The following is a 17,998-nucleotide window of genomic DNA, read 5'->3' as shown; positions in this document are numbered from 1 at the left end:
CCAGGTGGAGGGATTTTTATTTGACTTGTGTATTCAAACACCTTCAAGTTATTTACTATACTGGAAATGATACAGCTAGGAAAATTGATGGCCAAAGTTTTAATAAGAATAAATGCAAATTTTGGTTGTAACATTGAATTTGTAACTTCAAATGCTAGATACCTAGTTCAGTAGACTGGAGTAGCTTGCTCACCTGGATCTTCATTTAATGTACTGTTTATACAACCAACAGATCTGCGAACTCTCAAAGTAATACAGCCATTTTCATGCAGACAGAACAACCCATCACGCTGAAAACATGGGATTACCTAAACAAACAAGAACCCCCAAGTTTAATATTTCTTCTTCACGTTGAAATCATACCCTCCATATTAATAAACCTGCACAAATCACGTAAACAAGAGGACGACTTGTTACAGATATCTCAAACGTCCTAAAAGTACAGTGGTGCCCCGCAAGACGAATGCCTCGCAAGACGAAAAACCCGCAAGACGAAAGGGTTTTTCGGTTTTTGCGACGCTTCGCTAGACGATTTTCCCTATGGGCTTGCATCGCAAGACGAAAGCCCATAGGGAAATCTCGGGGACCTTTTTTTAAATGCTGGCGGTGGGGAGCAAAGCCTTTTCCCCCCCTCCGGACTTCAGAAGAGGTCCAGGAAGGCCGGCGGGGGCGAAAGGCTTTGCTCCCCACCGCCAGCATTTTAAAAGCGGTCCGGGATAGCAGGGAAGCGCTTCCCGCTATCCCGGACGGCTTTTGAAGCCTGCCTAACCGGGGGCTTTTAAATCGCCCCGGGACTGTCCGGGGCGATTTAAAAGCCCCCGGAAGGCTTTTGAAGCCTCCCCCCGCCGCCCGGCTTCGGGGCATCGTCCCGATGCCGGGCGGCGGGGCAGGAACGCCTCCCCCCGCCGCCCGGCATCGGAACGATGTCCCGAAGCCCGGCGGCGGGGCAGGAAAGCCTCCCCCCGCCGCCCGGCTTCGGGGCAGGAACGCCTCCCCCAGCCGCCCGGCTTCGGGGCATCGTCCCGATGCCGGGCGGTGGGGCAGGAAAGCCTCCCCCAGCCGCCCGGCTTCGGGGCATCTTCCCGATGCCGGGCGGTGGGGCAGGAACGCCTCCCCCAGCCGCCCGGCTTCGGGGCATCGTCCCGATGCCGGGCGGTGGGGCAGGAACGCCTCCCCCAGCCGCCCGGCTTTGGGGCATCGTTCCGATGCCGGGCGGTGGGGCAGGAACGCCTCCCCCAGCCGCCCGGCTTCGGGGCATCATTCCGATGCCGGGCGGTGGGGCAGGAACGCCTCCCCCCGCCGCCCGGCATCGGAACGATGTCCCGAAGCCGGGCGGCCGGGCGGGAAAGCCTCCCCCCGCCGCCCGGCTTCAGAACGATGTCCCGAAGCCCGGCGGCGGGGCGGGAAAGCCTCCCCCCGCCGCCCGGCATCGGAACGATGTCCCGAAGCCGAGCGGCGGGGCAAGAAAGCCTTTGTCCCCCCTGCCTGCCTTCCCAGGGGCTTTTAAATCGCCCCGGACAGCGGAGAAGTCCTCCGCTGTCCCGGGCGATTTTAAAATGCCGCCCGCCAGAAGAGGTCGGGGGAAGGCGGTTTCCATAGGAACGCATTAATTGATTTTCAATGCATTCCTATGGAAAACCGTGCATCGCAAGACGAAAAACTCGCAAGACGAAGAGACTTGCGGAACGAATTAATTTCGTCTTGCGAGGCACCACTGTATGTTGACCCATTATTCACTATGGAATAGGATGGGACTCATTTTTTAAAAGCCTACTATTTTATTAGACAAACAGAACTCTATCAATCCATTTTTCCCAATTGTACACACACTTGTACATGTCACAGGGTAGTCTGGCAGGTTACTTGCCAAAAAGAAAGGGATGAAAATGTTAATTATTAATGCTAATAAGTAATTTACTGCTTAGAGTAAATGCACACTTAACATCATATAAAGTTAGAATGATTACGGGTGATAGAAGGTGTCCTGTCCCCCCACCGTGGGCAATTTCCCTGTAAACAGCAGTGCAAAGTACTCATCTAAGTGCACAAGCAGCACTTCAGATTGAACAACAGGACATTTTCCCCTTCTCCTTGACCCACATACCCCTAAATCTGATCTGAGGCTCCCTCCACCCTTTGGACAGGATTTGGGGCCAGCACAGAGGCAGTGAAGAAGGGCAAAATTGCCACTGTACAAGCTGAAATTGTTCTGCTCATGCAATAATTTAGTTTAATACCGCCTGCAGAACTTGGAAAGTAGAAGATTTAACTCACCAGCACCACACCATAGAATTTGTATAGAAAACCTTGGGTATATATATGTATAGTGAGAACATTCAGTTTAAGAAAACTGCACATCATATGACAACCAGCAGGTACACCACTTCTTTAAACATCAGATGAGAGGCTCTATCCAACCCCCTCTTGCAAAGACAGCTTCAGCTGTTCCCCCACTGATGGAGATACCAAGCACAGCAGAGAAAGACTGGGGAATGAGATTTAAAAAAACTAAAATGTCTGACAGGACACCCAATTACAGGCAGTTTTGCAATGAACAATTTTTCAGATGTCTTGAAAGCTGATTATAGTTATTTATAGTTATTTATAGTTAAATAACTATAAATTGGTTGAAACAATATTATTGTTTAATTATAATGGGGATTTCAGCTACTCTGTCCTAATAATATACATGAGTGCTTGTATCAATAGAATCAATCAGGTTTTAATACTTTTCTTAAAATAATAAACCTCTGATGTCATAATCACATGAAGGTGAATTTTATTTTTTATGAATACATTCAAAATAGCACCATCTTAGCAGCCATAAATGCGAACCATCCACATAAGTGAGAAAACACACACATTTTAGTTTCAGACAAAAGCTATAAAGCTTAGCATTATTTCTTTTTAGCTCACATAAAGAAAATATTCTAAAAGATCAAGGCAGCTCAGATAAGGCTTCAGACATGACTTAGCTGCCTAACCAAGCAGAAACAGATGTTCAAATAAGCTTGTGCCTTTGTTGGAGGAAACTTCTAAACAAGTATAACATGCCATTTCTTTTCACTATGGGTTGTTTCCACTTTAGTAATTTTTATAATACCACAAAACGAGGTGGATTTTTCTAGCAGACACTAAAGAGCTGAATCATTGGTCATGTCAGACTCTTAAGTGTCTCATACCTTACAGCTTCTCACTACACATTGATCGCAAGACTACCAGCATCCAAACTCACAAGAAAAACCCAGCAACTGCTTATTGTATTTGTGGGTTTTTATAAAATACACTTTGCAAAGCCTAGCAATGCCTACTCGGAAGTAAGTCCTATCGAGTTCAATGAGGCTTACTCCCAGGTAAGTAGATTTGGATTACAGCCTTATTCTCCATTTTGTCACCCACAATCTTCAACAGCTCACATCAATCAAATTGTCAACAATTATTCTGGAATAGCGCTAGCAAGGAGGAAAAAGTGATCTCAAGGTTATAGCTGTCAGTTGTAATGCCCCTTCAAGGTTAGTTTATTTTTTTAGCAATCAACCTTTGCTTTCATGTTCCTCACTGACTCACAGCTTTTGTATAGGATGATTTTTGCACACATCCAGTGTATCAACAGAAACATCTGTGTTCCATAAGGAAACAGAGCAAGTGAGCCAAGCCACTAAGTCTCAATAAAACCTTTGGGAAATGCTTTGTGGAAGAAACAAGCTTATTTAGCACAGGGCGGCATTTAGCCTGCAAATTAAAGTGTTTTGTTTCTTGTGTCATCTACAGATTTGGACAAATACAGGGCAGAATGGAAATCTAAAGATAAAATGAAAACGAAGGCATGCACAATGACAAGATGGATTTATTACCTGGAGGAAAGGCACTCCTGTTCTTTCGATTGCTATCACACCTACTGTCTGGTTTACTTCAAGGTCAAGAATCAAGATTTCTCTTGGGTAGAGTAACAACATGTAGTTTCGCTTGGAAGGCAGGTAGGATAGCTGAAGGCAGTCATTCAGTGTTACTGATTCAGCACTAGACACATCACAAATAAGTCTTATTAAAATACATTTCATTGCAAAGGGGCCAGGATTTCAAGTGTTCAAATATCCAAAATGCAATCCATGATCAAATTAAACAGCTGTATGTAATCAAGCTTTGCAAACAGCTACCAAGCCCATCTCAGATGCTTCTCTCATCAATAATTGATCATGCAACTATAGAAGCAGCATCTCTCCACGTTCTTAAGAACAGCCAAGTCATTACATTAGTTACTAAGGGAAGCAGTAAGCATTTTTAAAGGGTTTTGCCCGGGCCAAGAAAAAGAGGGTTCTTTCATTAACTGAGCAGATGTATTGGATGGATGGTGAGAACAAACTTACAGGTTATATTCAAGTATACACCTAAGTTTTAAGTATAAACCTGAACATGTAAACTGTGACAAATGTGGCTTTGGAAACATCATACAGAACCAGGATCAGTTGCAATCACAGGTTTAGGTTCTGGAGTAAACCCAGGCTCCCTACATGGGTTTACAAACACCACCATCACACCCTTTTAGTTTTTAGCTACAATAACCCACCTGTCATGTTCAATGCTCTCTTCTCCCATCCCTGATTACAGAGAACAGCAAAAGAAAAATGGAAATTCACCACCATTATATCACATTTATTTATAATATTTCAGCCTTTGCAGCTTATTCATACCTGCATGTACCCATTTAAAGCAATCTGAGAGGGACATGGAATAGGGCAAGCACTTACATATGTCTAATCCTAATAAAAGGCTCCAATTTGAACAAAGTTAATTGTCCAACTGAAATCAATGAAACTTGGGTAAGACCCATAATTCTTAAGGGCATGTGCAAGTCATCACCGAAAATACTTCTATCATTACTGGGCAACAAAGAAACGGCAGCTGCCCCACTAGTTTCCTTTTTGACAAGGAGGAAATGTAAATAGTTCTAGGCTTTTCATGCCCTTCCAGTTGACACGAGATCACATTTCACAAATAATTGCAAAATGAGATGCCATCAAGCCTATTGTTCAAAACTTAAAGCTCTCATTAAAGTATTGATCTTACCAACATTAACATGTTGCATTCAGCACTGATTCACAATACAGTCTGATGAATTTGTTAAAACAATTACTGACACATTTAAAGGTATTCAGGATGAAAAACAGCAACAAAGAAGGAAAATTGTGCCATATGGAGCTTAATGTTTAATTGTTTGCAGGAAAAATATCAAAATGCAATAATCAAGTTTAATAGGTGGTAATATTTTAAAAATCAACATAGAGATTTCTCCCTCCCACACACACACATTTACACACCAGTAGACACTTCCAAGACCCACAAAAGAGCACGCATTTTAAACAGGGCTTTCTACAGGAGAGCTTTCCAGCAGACTACATAATCAGGAAGCCAATTTTTACCACATTTCCTCCCTGCGGTCATTCTCAAATGCCCCACAACCATGTAGAAATACCACCACATGTGAACAAATAGATAAATTCTGAAGCAATTTATATAAACTTATTCTTTTTATGCTACAACAAATACAACCAACCAACCAACAACAAAGATACCCATCCCTCCCTTCAAATGTTCTTATTGCATTACTGAAATTTTTATTCTGGGCAGTTTATAATGACAATTATCATGCACCCTCATTTTTTCATGAGATGATGATTCAGGGTATTGCTTTTTTCAGAATCCAAATCCCTGGAACTTGTCCATGAATTCTAGTGCTTGAAAATGCACCCAGTGGTTTATAGTCCATTCAAAGAAAGTATTGAAAGGTCCAACTGGCTTATTTACTGAATATAATGAATTGGTTTTTAACCTTTTTTTTGGCCATGCCCTACTTAAGCATCTCTAAAATCCTGACGACCCCCCCCCCCGGTGACATATAATTCTTATTATTCAAAAAGAACTCCTACTCATGTGGAGGCAACCCATTAACTGTTAATAACTCATTCTCAAATTGCCCCCCTTAAAAATCAAATAATCAAATTTTCCCCCTGTGGGGCATGTGCCCCATGCTGGGAACCACGGGTATAATGTCATCTTTGTTCAGAACAGCCCTACTGGCCAAGACAAACAATAAATTGTATGTAAGACCACCTTCAAATGGCAAAAGAATATAAAAAAACCTAATAACTTATGATTTTCTGCCCTGCAATGGTACTTCAAAATCTGAAAATGAGCTGCCTTCCCTTACCTATTGGTAGAGCTGACCCAATCATCACTTCTTAGAGTAGAAAATTACTCATTGCTTCCCTTTGGGAGGAATCCAATGCTGCACGAACAGACTTACATTTGTGCATTGGGACTTCGCTTTCCTCTCCTCACCCCACAAGCAGTCTCCAACACACCCCCAAAATTTGCTCCAAATGATGCCCTGACTAACCGGAGCAGATTTCAAGGGTGCACAGGATGGATTGCACGAGCTGGTTGTGCTGGTTGCTCCAGTTGGCAGCAATCTTGTTTCAAAAGTGAAAAAGTAAATAAACTTTTTTGAAGCAAGATAACTTAAGTCACAAAGGGAAAACTGGTAAGTAACCATGTCTACATGGATAAAGGAAATATCTCATTCTGAAAGCCTGATATTTCACAGCCATATATGGCTTGAAACACTGACAGCAATCCCAGGTCTCAAGCACAAAAATGGAATACTGGGCTTACCCTATCACATTCTTGATTAGCCAGAACAACATGCCTTGCACTGTAGGTATTATATAGATTTATCTATATAGAACAAGTCTTGTGAGCACAGTAGAAAACACATGCTTAAGACTTACCTTGGTTTTTCATTAGTGATGAGAATTTTTACTTTGTCCAAGGCCTTTTTAGCCCCTGCAGCAGATACCAGTTTGTTATGAACAGGACTAGAACGAGGGCTGGAAATGTAAACCTTTTTCCCTGAACTGACAGGAGCCTTGGAAGGAGAGAAGTCCGAAATGAACACTATCCCCTCACTTGTAAGCACTGCACCAAGAAAAGAGACAGTTATTACTGTAAAATATGAGGAGAGATTTGATGGTAGCATTTCACTTTTCAATGTACTTCTGGAATGAAAAGTGGTAACAAATTTTACGAATGCTGAAATACATGACAAACTGATAAAAGGAACATCCTTGTGGAAAAGAGTGATAGATGACCCATTCTTATTTGAGGCCATAAAAGTTTAACCCTTTAAAAAAAATTATGTAAGGTTACTGGCAGACACAGTTGCCCTTCACTAACTTTCACCTACTTGCAGCTCCTCAACTATATTGTGTTATCCCAAAGCAATCTCCCCAACCAGGCACCTTCAAGGTGTTTTGGAGCACAATTCCCATAATCTCTGACCACTGGCCATGCTTGGTGAGACTAAGGGGACTTGTAGTACAAGGAATCTGGTTGGAAAATGCTGCCAATTCTTATATGCAACACTTTATATAAGAATATATATATAGAGAGAGAGAGAGAGAGAGAGAGCTGCAGTCCTATACAACTCACCCAAAAGCAAGTTCCAGCGAATTTAATTGGACCATCTTCTGAATGAACATGCCAAGCTACGTATCTCTTCACATGTGATACACAGAAGCTATTTCCTCGTTTCTAATTATTACACCCCATAGGCATGATAAAGCTGTATTTGCATTGTAATATGAGCTACAATTTCACCCTCCACAACTTTGACTTGAAGCAAACTTTGTAATTAACTACGAATTCATGACTTCCCTTCACAATCTTAATTGACCATTCAGATTCATTTCCCCCACAAACTACCTCTAAAATAACGCAAGGTTAATGAAGCTGTCCGGTGTTGTTCACTCTCAGTTCTCATGTTGCATTTTTAAGCCTCTGTGGCACATGTTACAATCTAACAGCAAGATTTTGTATGACAGCAATATTCAGTCCTGTAGAACAGAAAGGTAACATACTTTCCTAAAACAGAACTCACATGTCAAATTTGAAGGATCAAAGGGATCAAACGAAAAAGAAAGGATGTTTTCTGCATAACTTTTCTTCCAGAGTTTTGTGCCAGTATCTGCATTCCATAACACTATGTAATTTGGTGGGTGAACTGCAAGGAGAAGATCTCGAGAGGCATCCTGATTCCACAGCCACTGCATGTCTGTCAAAAAGTAAAAGTAAAAGGAAAGGAAAGGTGGAGGAAAAAGAGGGAGAGATGAAAACAGTCAGTCAATCTTGGAACTAAAAATAACAGCTCCCCTTTTCATCTTCTAGGTTTCTGAGGCAAACATCAGAATGTGGCATCAGTAAAACATAAAGTTAGAGCTCTCATTATTGATGTAAAAAGAAAAACTGATACCAGAATTGCTCAAACCATCTTACAAGTAACGAGAGCCATGCACAGCCAGCACCTCTTTCCTCATACAAACTCATGGTCCCAAGAGCTCACACAACTCAGCCAAGTCCTGCTGCCAACCCTTGCCAATGTATCTCGCCCAAGGACATCCCAGAACATTTGTAATCAGTGAAAGAACATGGCACTTGTACATGGGTAGAGCTTGACATCAAAAGAGACTGAAGCTAGTAAAAACCAGCAGTTAAGCAATCCTGAGCCAAACCCACATAAGTGTGCAAGTGTAAATTGCATTTTCCCTTTGTTAACTGGGGAGTCAGGAAGGAGAGGTATGGCAAGAAGATTGGTTTGAAAATAAAAACTGAAAACATAGCTACTGTAACAACATGGTATTAACACAATATTTTGAGAGATCTGAGCTGGCTTCAAGCAAGCAGCCCATTAGGGTGGAAACAATTGTTTCCACATGTACACAGAAGACTTGTTATTCTTCAACCAGAGTATTTTGTCCAGCAGAAAATGCAGAAATTTTTCAAGGTGCATTAGAAATATGTTCCCTAGCATGCTTATTTACTTGTATTTAGCAAAGTTTAGCTAAAAACTTTTAAGCTGCCAATTTTACCCTAATGCTGTATTTGCAACTTTCATAGTTATGAATGAATTAATTCCAACAGATAAAATTCTTGATACGGTGACTTTGCTAGTTCAGGCACAGGTGACATCAATGCTGGATTACTTCAAGCTACAATCAGCAATCCAAATTATGTTGTAGTATTCTCCATTGACCGAAGACCCATACATAATACAATGCCCTCCTGAGAGATATGAACTGGCTGCCAATGCGTTACTGGGCCAAATTCAAGGTGCTATTTATTAGTATATACGGTAAATCCATCAACAGTTTGAGACCTGTTTACTTGATCCAGTGTATGCCCATTTAAGCACTTAGGTCTGTGAAACTAGCACTATTGCAGGTGCTACGTGATGTTTCTTCTGCACTTCCAAGAAATTTGTAAGCCACTTAGAGGTCTTTTGTTCTAGTAAGTGGCTTAGACATGTTAAATGAACAAAAATTTCTGGTGGAATAATTTTAGCCACCCACCCCATGGGCAACAGAGATGAATGAAGACTTGATTAAAGGCAACCAATTAATAAACATTCTGTATTTCACAGGTAAGCATGGAAAATGAAATATAAACCCAAAACCTGCCACTAAGTTCACTGAAGAGAATTCATATTTCAATTGCACTTTTTAAGCAGTAAGTTGTTTCAGCAAATCTTAATCATGAAGTCTTTTTCTTTTTTTACAGCTAGGATCACCAAGGCTCAGATCAATAACTGTTCCAGGACAGAATATCTGACATAATTGGTGTAGATTTTATTTCTTTGCCCATCAGCTAGCAATAAAGATCTTCAAATGGCACTTACAAATCTAATAAATCTAAACCTTAGGATTATACTGTAACATCACCTTTTACTAGGAAAGTCCTGAAGCGATTTAAAATATCGTAATACCTAAGTCTACACAAAACTAAACTTTACGTCAGAGGTTGCCAACCTTTTGGGACCAGTGGGCACATCTGGAGTTTTGAGAAAATGTTATGGGGTGCCAGCCAGAAAATGGCTGCAGTTGGATATGCTGCATGACACAATTTTGCTGCAATTTGGTGTGTGGCATAATACAAATGGGCTGCCACTTCTAAAACAGAGCAAAAAAGGAGACAGGGCCAAAAAATGATGGGGGCATCAGCCACCTCCATCAGTGGGGAAAAGTAATCTATATATCATTGTTCTCATTTTAAACTATTCCTTATCTGTGACAGAGGAAGCTAAAATTAATAAGTAAAAATGACAGCTAAGAAAAATGAATTCTGAAGAGAATGTGAATAATTATTGGAAGAGAATTACAATGCTTTCATTTTTATGTTGCCAACAATTGAGGAATGCATTAAAGATTACCTTACGTATGTGGGCAGCTTAATAGATAATGAATGTATCCACAGAGAAACATCAGAACTAAATAACAGCAAAACCTTTTCAGCAATTAAACAACTTAGTATTAGATAAAAGTATTCAGCATTGAATAGTTAAGCTATGCATTGTGACCATTTCCTTTTCCACATCATCATCAGAAGCAATCAACACAGATTTCGCGTAACTTCACCAGCTTTTTAGCAATGCAGTAAAGGGATGGGGGTGGAATCTTTGGGTCATTATGGTACATGAAAAGTTTTATGAGACAACTTGGCAAGCAAACTATCAATTATTCATGAAAAGCCATGCTGGAAATTAAATTTCACCAAGATGCTGTGAATTTTACTTCAGGAATAAAAGACATCTATAACTGTGATGATAATGAGGAATGTGGGCAGCATTATACACAGCAGGAGATGCACAGCTTCCTGGAAAGTCGGGAGGGGGAGAGAGAGTGGAGTGCCACAAGAGAACTGAGAGACATTAGAGGGCATTAATGGGGGGAGGCAGAATGAGAGAGAAAATGTTGAATACAGTATTTTCTTTTTGCTCAAGATGCCACAGTCCACAATTTAAAGGGGAATCCCTGTATATTATTACAGTGGTACCTCAGGTTACATACGCTTCAGGTTACAGACTCTGCTAACCCAGAAATAGTGCTTCAGGTTAAGAACAGAAATCTGGCTCCGGCGGTGCAGTGGCAGTAGGAGGCCCCATTAGCTAAAGTGGTGCTTCAGGTTAAGAACAGTTTCAGGTTAAGAACAGACCTCTGGAACGAATTAAGTACTTAACCCGAGGCACCACTGTACTGCCTTTTATTGAAAGATATTAAATTAGCAGTTAGTGCCATTTGATAATGATACATCTGTCAGGGTTACCATAAATACCTTTATTAGATTTTAAACCAAATCTATCTTAGATCAATTACATGATACCAAAGGGCTGAAAAAGAAGATAGAGACAACATGAAGACCTTTTGCAGGGGCTCAACCACTGAGCTATGACTCTATACAATGTTTCATTTTTGCAAGTTAGTCTATAACATTATCAGTCTTCTCCAATATTGCTTTGCTGGCATCATCAAGAGAAATATCATCGGCTCATTTCAAGATACCTGTTACTTTTCACATAAAAGACCCCAAATTTCATCCCCCACCTGCCAGGCATTGTGATGAAGCAAAAAATATGAACAAGTCTGGGTATGCAAGCTTCAGTGATAGTGTAGTATGTTGGTTGTGGATGCAAATCGGCAGTTATACAACCTGTACCACAAGCTGAAATGCAGCTGCTGAACTAATTCACTGTTGCCTAGCGACGGAGTGGCCTTCTCCAGAAACTGAGCTAACAAGTTTAGGGTAGCCTTGAACAATGGGGCATTGTTTGTCATATTTAACAAGGCTGGAAAGTCTGTATAAGCCCAACTCTGCAGGTTTTAAACCCTTTCCCTATGGCACTAATAGAAACAGATAGGAGCAACAGAACACTGAAATAAACACATTTTTCAAAATGTATAAACCACACAATAAATTGAGGGTCGTTTATATTTATTAGACTTTGTCAGCAGTACGAGACAGTAAGTCAATATTGGACAAATAAACCAAGGGAAGCTGTAAGACCATGGAGAATGCGAGAGGGGGTAGTGGGTACAGAAAACTAAGGGGGGGAGATTGTTATGCCCAGAGGAGGTGAGAAGAGGAAAGTTATGACCTTGAAATGCAAGGATTTACCATTGCATAATAGAGTTGGAAGGGACCTAAAAATCATCTAATCCCAATTCCCTGCTCAATGTAGGATCGGCACTGCAGGATGCAACCACAGCCTCCATAACAGGTGGCTGTTCCAAGCTTCACTTAAACAAGAGGCCTCAACCAACTTAGAAAGCCAACTAATGTTCAACTAAAATCCGCTTTCATGCACTTTGCACCCATTAATTGCAGACCTGTGCTCTGGAGCAGCAGATAACAAGCCCGCTCCATCTTCTGCATGAGAGCCCCTCAGATATTTGAAGACCACTCCCTTGTCTCCTCTTAAATCTTCCTCCAGAATAAACCCACTCAACTCTTTCAACCATTCCTCACAGGATTCGGTTTCTAAACTTCTCACCATCCTGGGCCTCTGGACTTTCCTAACAGATATACTTACAGTACAATCCTATTCAAAAGTCCCACCAGCAAAGCAAATTAAATGTTTAAAAACAGGAATATGAAATATGTCTTCCACGCAAGAAGGAACACACATGCAGGAATTACTTGAATGTAAATGGAAGTATACAGATTGACTACTTATTGTTTGTAACCTTCTTCTTTTAGCTAGCAAATCCATTTACAGTGGTACCTCAGGTTAAGAACTTAATTCGTTCTGGAGGTCTGTTCTTAACCTGAAACACCACTTTAGATAATGGGGCCTCCGCTGCCGCTGTACCACTGGCGTGCAATTTCTATTCTCATCCTGAAGCAAAGTTCTTAACCCGAGGTACTATTTCTGGGTTAGCGGACTCTGTAACCTGAAGCGTATGTAACCTGAAGCGTATGTAACCCAAGGTACCACTGTATTACTGAATGATGGTGTAACACACACACACAAAAAAAAGTTTCCTTACCTTGAATGGGTTTTGTGTGCTCTTGTATTTCACAGCGAGCAGCTCCTGTAGCAACATCCCAAACAATGATCTTTCCAGTGGCATCAGCAGAAGCCAAGCGCAAAGAATAAGGTGATCCAATATTGTGATGGTAGTTTTCCTTAGCCCATTTAACCTAAACATAGGAAGATAAGTAACATTCAGAGATATTTGTAACATAAACAGAAGCATGAAATACTATTTTTAATGAATTGTGTTTTTATACTGTATTTTTATGTTATGAACCACCCTGAGATCTACAAATGAAGGCAGGTATATAAATTTAATATAAATAAATAAATAATGGAACTGAAGAAATTAGAACCTGAGACTAATACTAGTATATGCAACTTACAAATCTATAACATGAGGTTGTATAGTAAGTAATAAATGAATTGGGAAGAGTGAATAAATCCCAAGGCGCAAACAAATCTAATACCATCAATATTCTTATATGGCAATTTGAAATTAACAAATTTCAAATTCACAGCACTCTCTCTGACAGTGAACTCAAGTGGTAAGTGCTGACAGAAATTAAACCAAAGCATGAGGAGGACCACCAAGATGTGGAGAAGTACAACAAACTTAAAAAAAAACAACCATAACAAGCACCTCCCCCCACAAGAGCCCAGTGAAGATTGAATATACTCTGTAGCCTCTGAATATACCCTGTAGCTACGAAAAGTTGAACGTTAGGTAAAAAATAATAATAAGAGAATTGGACGATAGGAATGAAATATCTTGATTGAAAATAATGGCTCACTGGAACATTGAACATGAACACTTCTGTCAAGAGGTGTGGTTAGATAGCAATACACTTGTTACTTCTTACAACTGAAATAGCATTATGAAAACAAATGCAATTACTGCCTAAACATGATAGGGTTGCTGTTTGATTATTTTCTCTTACCTGATTTTTACATTAAACAGGTTACAATGTTTCAAAGATATGCGTTATTAACTTACCTTGACAACATTAGCTTTGTGCCTTTCCAAAACCTGTAGGGTCTGGGCAGTCTTGGAATCAATAACCAGAACGAGAGAATGGCATCCATATGCAATCAACCCTTGCCAACCCCTAGAAAATAGTAATCATACTATCAGACACAGAAACATAATTCTGGTAAGCCGTAGAATAAAAACAAAGCCAAAATATATGAAATGCATGATTAAACTACACTGCTTGGAGACTGGTGTTAAGTGGTATATAAATTATGGAAATAAATTAGATCCAAAGTTATAGTTACTGAATGTCTCAAAACATCCTCCACTCCAAAAAAAGGGGGGAAGTGAAAGCAGCTCTAGCTGAATCACTAGAGAACTGAAAGAATCTTTTGGCAACCACCCCCAAATTGTTGTATTTACCAACTGCAGGAGACTTTTCCCTTCAGTTTTCCAGTGAAGGCAAGTCTTGTGCTTTTATTTCTACCCTACCCTAAATCCCTCCGCTCGTGACATCTTAAGTGTTTTACAAACAGCTTTCATTTCTGCTTAATAAGGACAGGCTGCAACAAAACACGCCTCTCCTGTATGGGTCTCTACAGCCACAGCAAGCGCTGTAACACTCCCAACGGTTTGACTTTACCCCCAAAGGTGCACTCTTCTGTTGTCTCCCGAGACAGAAAGATGCCAACCAAACCAGTTCAAGTTTCTTCATCCTATACTTAATTGAAATCAACCCAGTTGCCAAAGCTCACACACCCATGATGCTGCCCGCTCCCATAATCAAGCACTACACCTGTCATCCTTTTCTTAACCCACACATGGCTGGCACCTGTCTGTCTTGGGGGACCTTGGAAAGAGCGTGCCTTTGGTGGAGAAGTCAAACAGTTACATATTATGTCAGCCCACACATGTTCCAAACAGTGCTTTTTTCTGGGGGGACACATACCTCTAAACATTTTGTGAATCTAAGTTTAGCCTCATTGAGGAGTGGTCTTTCAATATCAGCAGGAAAATGAGAGTACCCCTAAACATTTTTTTTTTGGGGGGGAGCACTGGTTCCATCCATAAACACACACACACACAGTGCTTTTTTTAAAAAATGTTTAGGGGTACAGTGGTACCTCGGGTTAAGAACTTATTTCGTTCTGGAGGTCCGTTCTTAACCTGAAACTGTTCTTAACCTGAAGCACCACTTTAGCTAATGGGGCCTTCCGCCGCCGCCGCGCTGCTGCCACACGATTTCTGTTTTTCTCACCCTGAAGCAAAGTACTTAAACCGAGGTAATATTTCTGGGTTAGCAGAGTCTGTACCCTGAAGCGCCTGTAACCTGAGGTACCACTGTACTCCTAATTTGTCTCAAGAAAATCACCATTTTATAGTTCAAATCGGGAAAAATAAAAACAGTACAGTAAATAGACAAAAGCACAAAGATTCACAAAATATTTACGGGAATGCTTACCCTGCATACCCCCAGAAAAAAGCACTGTACACACACACACACACTTGCACCATAACCCTATACAGTGGTGCCTCGCAAGACGAAATTAATTCGTTCCGCAAGTCTCTTCGTCTTGCGAGTTTTTCGTCTTGCGATGCACGGTTTTCCATAGGAATGCATTGAAAATCAATTAATGCGTTCCTATGGAAACCGCCTTCCCCCGACCTCTTCTGGCAGGCGGCATTTTAAAATCGCCCGCGACAGCGGAGGACTTCTCCGCTGTCCGGGGCGATTTAAAAGCCCCTGGGAAGGCAGGCAGGGGGGACAAAGGCTTTCCCGCCCCGCCGCCGGGCTTCGGGACATCGTTCCGATGCCGGGCGGCGGGGGGAGGCTTTCCCGCCCCGCCGCCGGGCTTCGGGACATCGTTCCGATGCCGGGCGGCGGGGGGAGGCTTTCTCGCCCCGCCGCTCGGCTTCGGGACATCGTTCCAAAGCCGGGCGGCGGGGGGAGGCTTTCCCGCCTGGCCGCCCGGCTTCGGGACATCGTTCCAAAGCCGGGCGGCGGGGGGAGGCTTTCCCGCCCGGCCGCCCGGCTTCGGGACATCGTTCCAAAGCCGGGCGGCGGGGGAGGCTTTCCCGCCCGGCCGCCCGGCTTCGGGACATCGTTCCGATGCCGGGCGGCGGGGGGAGGCGTTCCTGCCCCACCGCCCGGCATCGGAACGATGCCCCGAAGCCGGGCGGCTGGGAGAGGCGTTCCTGCCCCGCAGCCTGGCATCGGGACGATGCCCTGAAGCCGGGTGGCGGGGTGAGGCTTCAAAAGCCGTCCGGGGGCTTTTAAATCGCCCCGGACAGTCCCGGGGCGATTTAAAAGCCCCCGGTTAGGCAGGCAGGGGGGGCAAAGACTTTTGCCCCCCGCCCGCCTTGGGAAGAGGTCCAGGACCTCTTCCCAAGACGGGCGGGGGGCAAAAGTCTTTGCCCCCCCCTGCCTGCCTTCAAAAGCCGTCCGGGATAGCGGGAAGCGCTTCCCTGCTATCCCGGACCGCTTTTAAAATGCTGGTGGTGGGGAGCAAAGCCTTTCGCCCCTGCCGGCCTTCCTGGACCTCTTCTGAAGTCCGGAGGGGGGGGAAAGGCTTTGCTCCCCACCGCCAGCATTTAAAAAAAGGTCCCCGAGATTTCCCTATGGGCTTTCGTCTTGCAATGCAAGCCCATAGGGAAAATCGTCTAGCGAAGCGTCGCAAAAACCGAAAAACCCTTTCGTCTTGCGGGTTTTTCGTCTTGCGAGGCATTCGTCTTGCGGGGCACCACTGTACAGGCTTTAGCAATAATTATGCATTATGTAGCTCTTCTTGAAGGCTCTATGAACTTCACTCAACTGCCATTAGCAGCTTGCAAGCCTCAGGGAAACACTGGATCCTTGGCCCCTAAAATCCCCTCTCACATTAGGACCATAAGGCTGGTCGGTCTTAGGCGCCCCTCTCACGCCTATACACTGCGACCCTGTGCACGCCTACTCCCGAGTAAGCCTCGCTGAAGTCTACGGGGCTCCAGCATGTGAGATGGGACGGCCACCTCTCTTTCTCTCTCTCGTAGCTCGCGCGGAGCTAGAACGACCCTCTCTCTGTCCCCCGCCGGCCTGGGTGGCCTGTGCCCGCCTCCTCCCCGGTCCCTCGCCGCTTCCCCACTCACCAGTCCGCCGCCCCTCGGTTCTGCGGGTTGAGCGCCCCGGTGAGGGTCCGGGCCGACAGCTTGATGTTGACCATGTAGGGCTGCATGGCTGTACAGGGAACAAGGTGGGGGCGGACCGGTGGGCCAGAGCGGCCGACAGGTCAGGGAAAAGTACCTACGGAGAACTAAGGACGGAAGCGATCTCCGTTAGATGGCGCACCACCAATCCAGCTCCCCGACTGATCCGGTGTACCCCCTCAGCTGAAGAAGATTGGTTCCGCCCCCCCCAAATGATAGTTCAGTTTGGAGTTTGTGTTGGGGGCGAGGGGGTGGGAAGGGGATCCTAGGAAAGATTGGGCAGGGCTCCCGGCTGATCCTTTTCCGCGTACTAAGGCAACGGAAACTGCTGTTGCTTAACCCGCCTTCGTTCTCTTTTGAGCATGCTCAGGAGCCTTCAGAGCAGACATTGCTTTAGTTTCTGGCTTTAATCACGCGGACGGGATTTCTGACATTTATTATTTTACTGCCTTGCGATAGAGCGAGGAGGCAGGGATTGTTCAGAGGAACGAAGGAGATGTAACTAAATCTAGAGCAGGAAAATGCACGATATTCGCAATTCTAATTTATTTTGGGAGGGGTTTTTTTTTGGCGGAGGGCGGCGTACCAGTGATGCCAGAAGCAAAAGTATGTGTAGAAGAACTATGAATGTGACTACTTGGCACTCACAGAACCCTCCCTACCCTTCACCTAAGGTGAACAAGAGGTATTACCTGAATTCAAGGATACAGTATATAACCAGACAAAAACAGTCAAGAAGGATGCAAAAAAGGGCTGGTGAAGGATGCGGCTTAGAGACCAGTGTACCTGGGGGGGGGGTGTGGCCTGGGGAGAATCCCAAGGGCCAGATAGAGATGCATGATGGGCTGTATTTGGCCCCTCGTCCCGACATTTCTCTTTCCGAGTGTAAGGGTTCTCTGGAACACAGTTTGAAAACCAGAGGCTTGCTGCTTGTTGCCTTGAGGTTGTTAGAAAGAAACAAGACAAGGTCACCTGACCAA

The 17,998-nt window shown here is 43.5% G+C and overlaps 1 protein-coding gene across 1 annotated transcript in view; it reads right to left on the bottom strand.

Moving 5' to 3' along the window:
- The window catches only part of WDR11 (WD repeat domain 11), a 51,039-nt gene extending 33,695 nt beyond the window's left edge, over positions 1-17,344 (bottom strand). Inside the window, exons 1-7 of the mRNA XM_081912630.1 lie at positions 16,962-17,344; positions 13,860-13,971; positions 12,876-13,029; positions 7,937-8,110; positions 6,789-6,975; positions 3,855-4,020; positions 194-308 (exon numbers count right to left, since the gene is read on the bottom strand). Of these exons, the coding sequence (XP_081768756.1) occupies positions 194-308; positions 3,855-4,020; positions 6,789-6,975; positions 7,937-8,110; positions 12,876-13,029; positions 13,860-13,971; positions 16,962-17,047 (994 nt within the window). The 5' untranslated portion in view covers positions 17,048-17,344. The remainder of the gene's footprint in view (positions 1-193; positions 309-3,854; positions 4,021-6,788; positions 6,976-7,936; positions 8,111-12,875; positions 13,030-13,859; positions 13,972-16,961) is intronic.
- Between the last annotated feature and the right edge of the window lie 654 nt (positions 17,345-17,998).

The sequence above is a fragment of the Podarcis melisellensis genome (assembly GCF_964234715.1).
Source record: "Podarcis melisellensis genome assembly, chromosome: 5".
Lineage (NCBI taxonomy): Eukaryota > Metazoa > Chordata > Lepidosauria > Squamata > Lacertidae > Podarcis > Podarcis melisellensis.
This window is presented reverse-complemented; position numbering and strand designations above follow the sequence as displayed.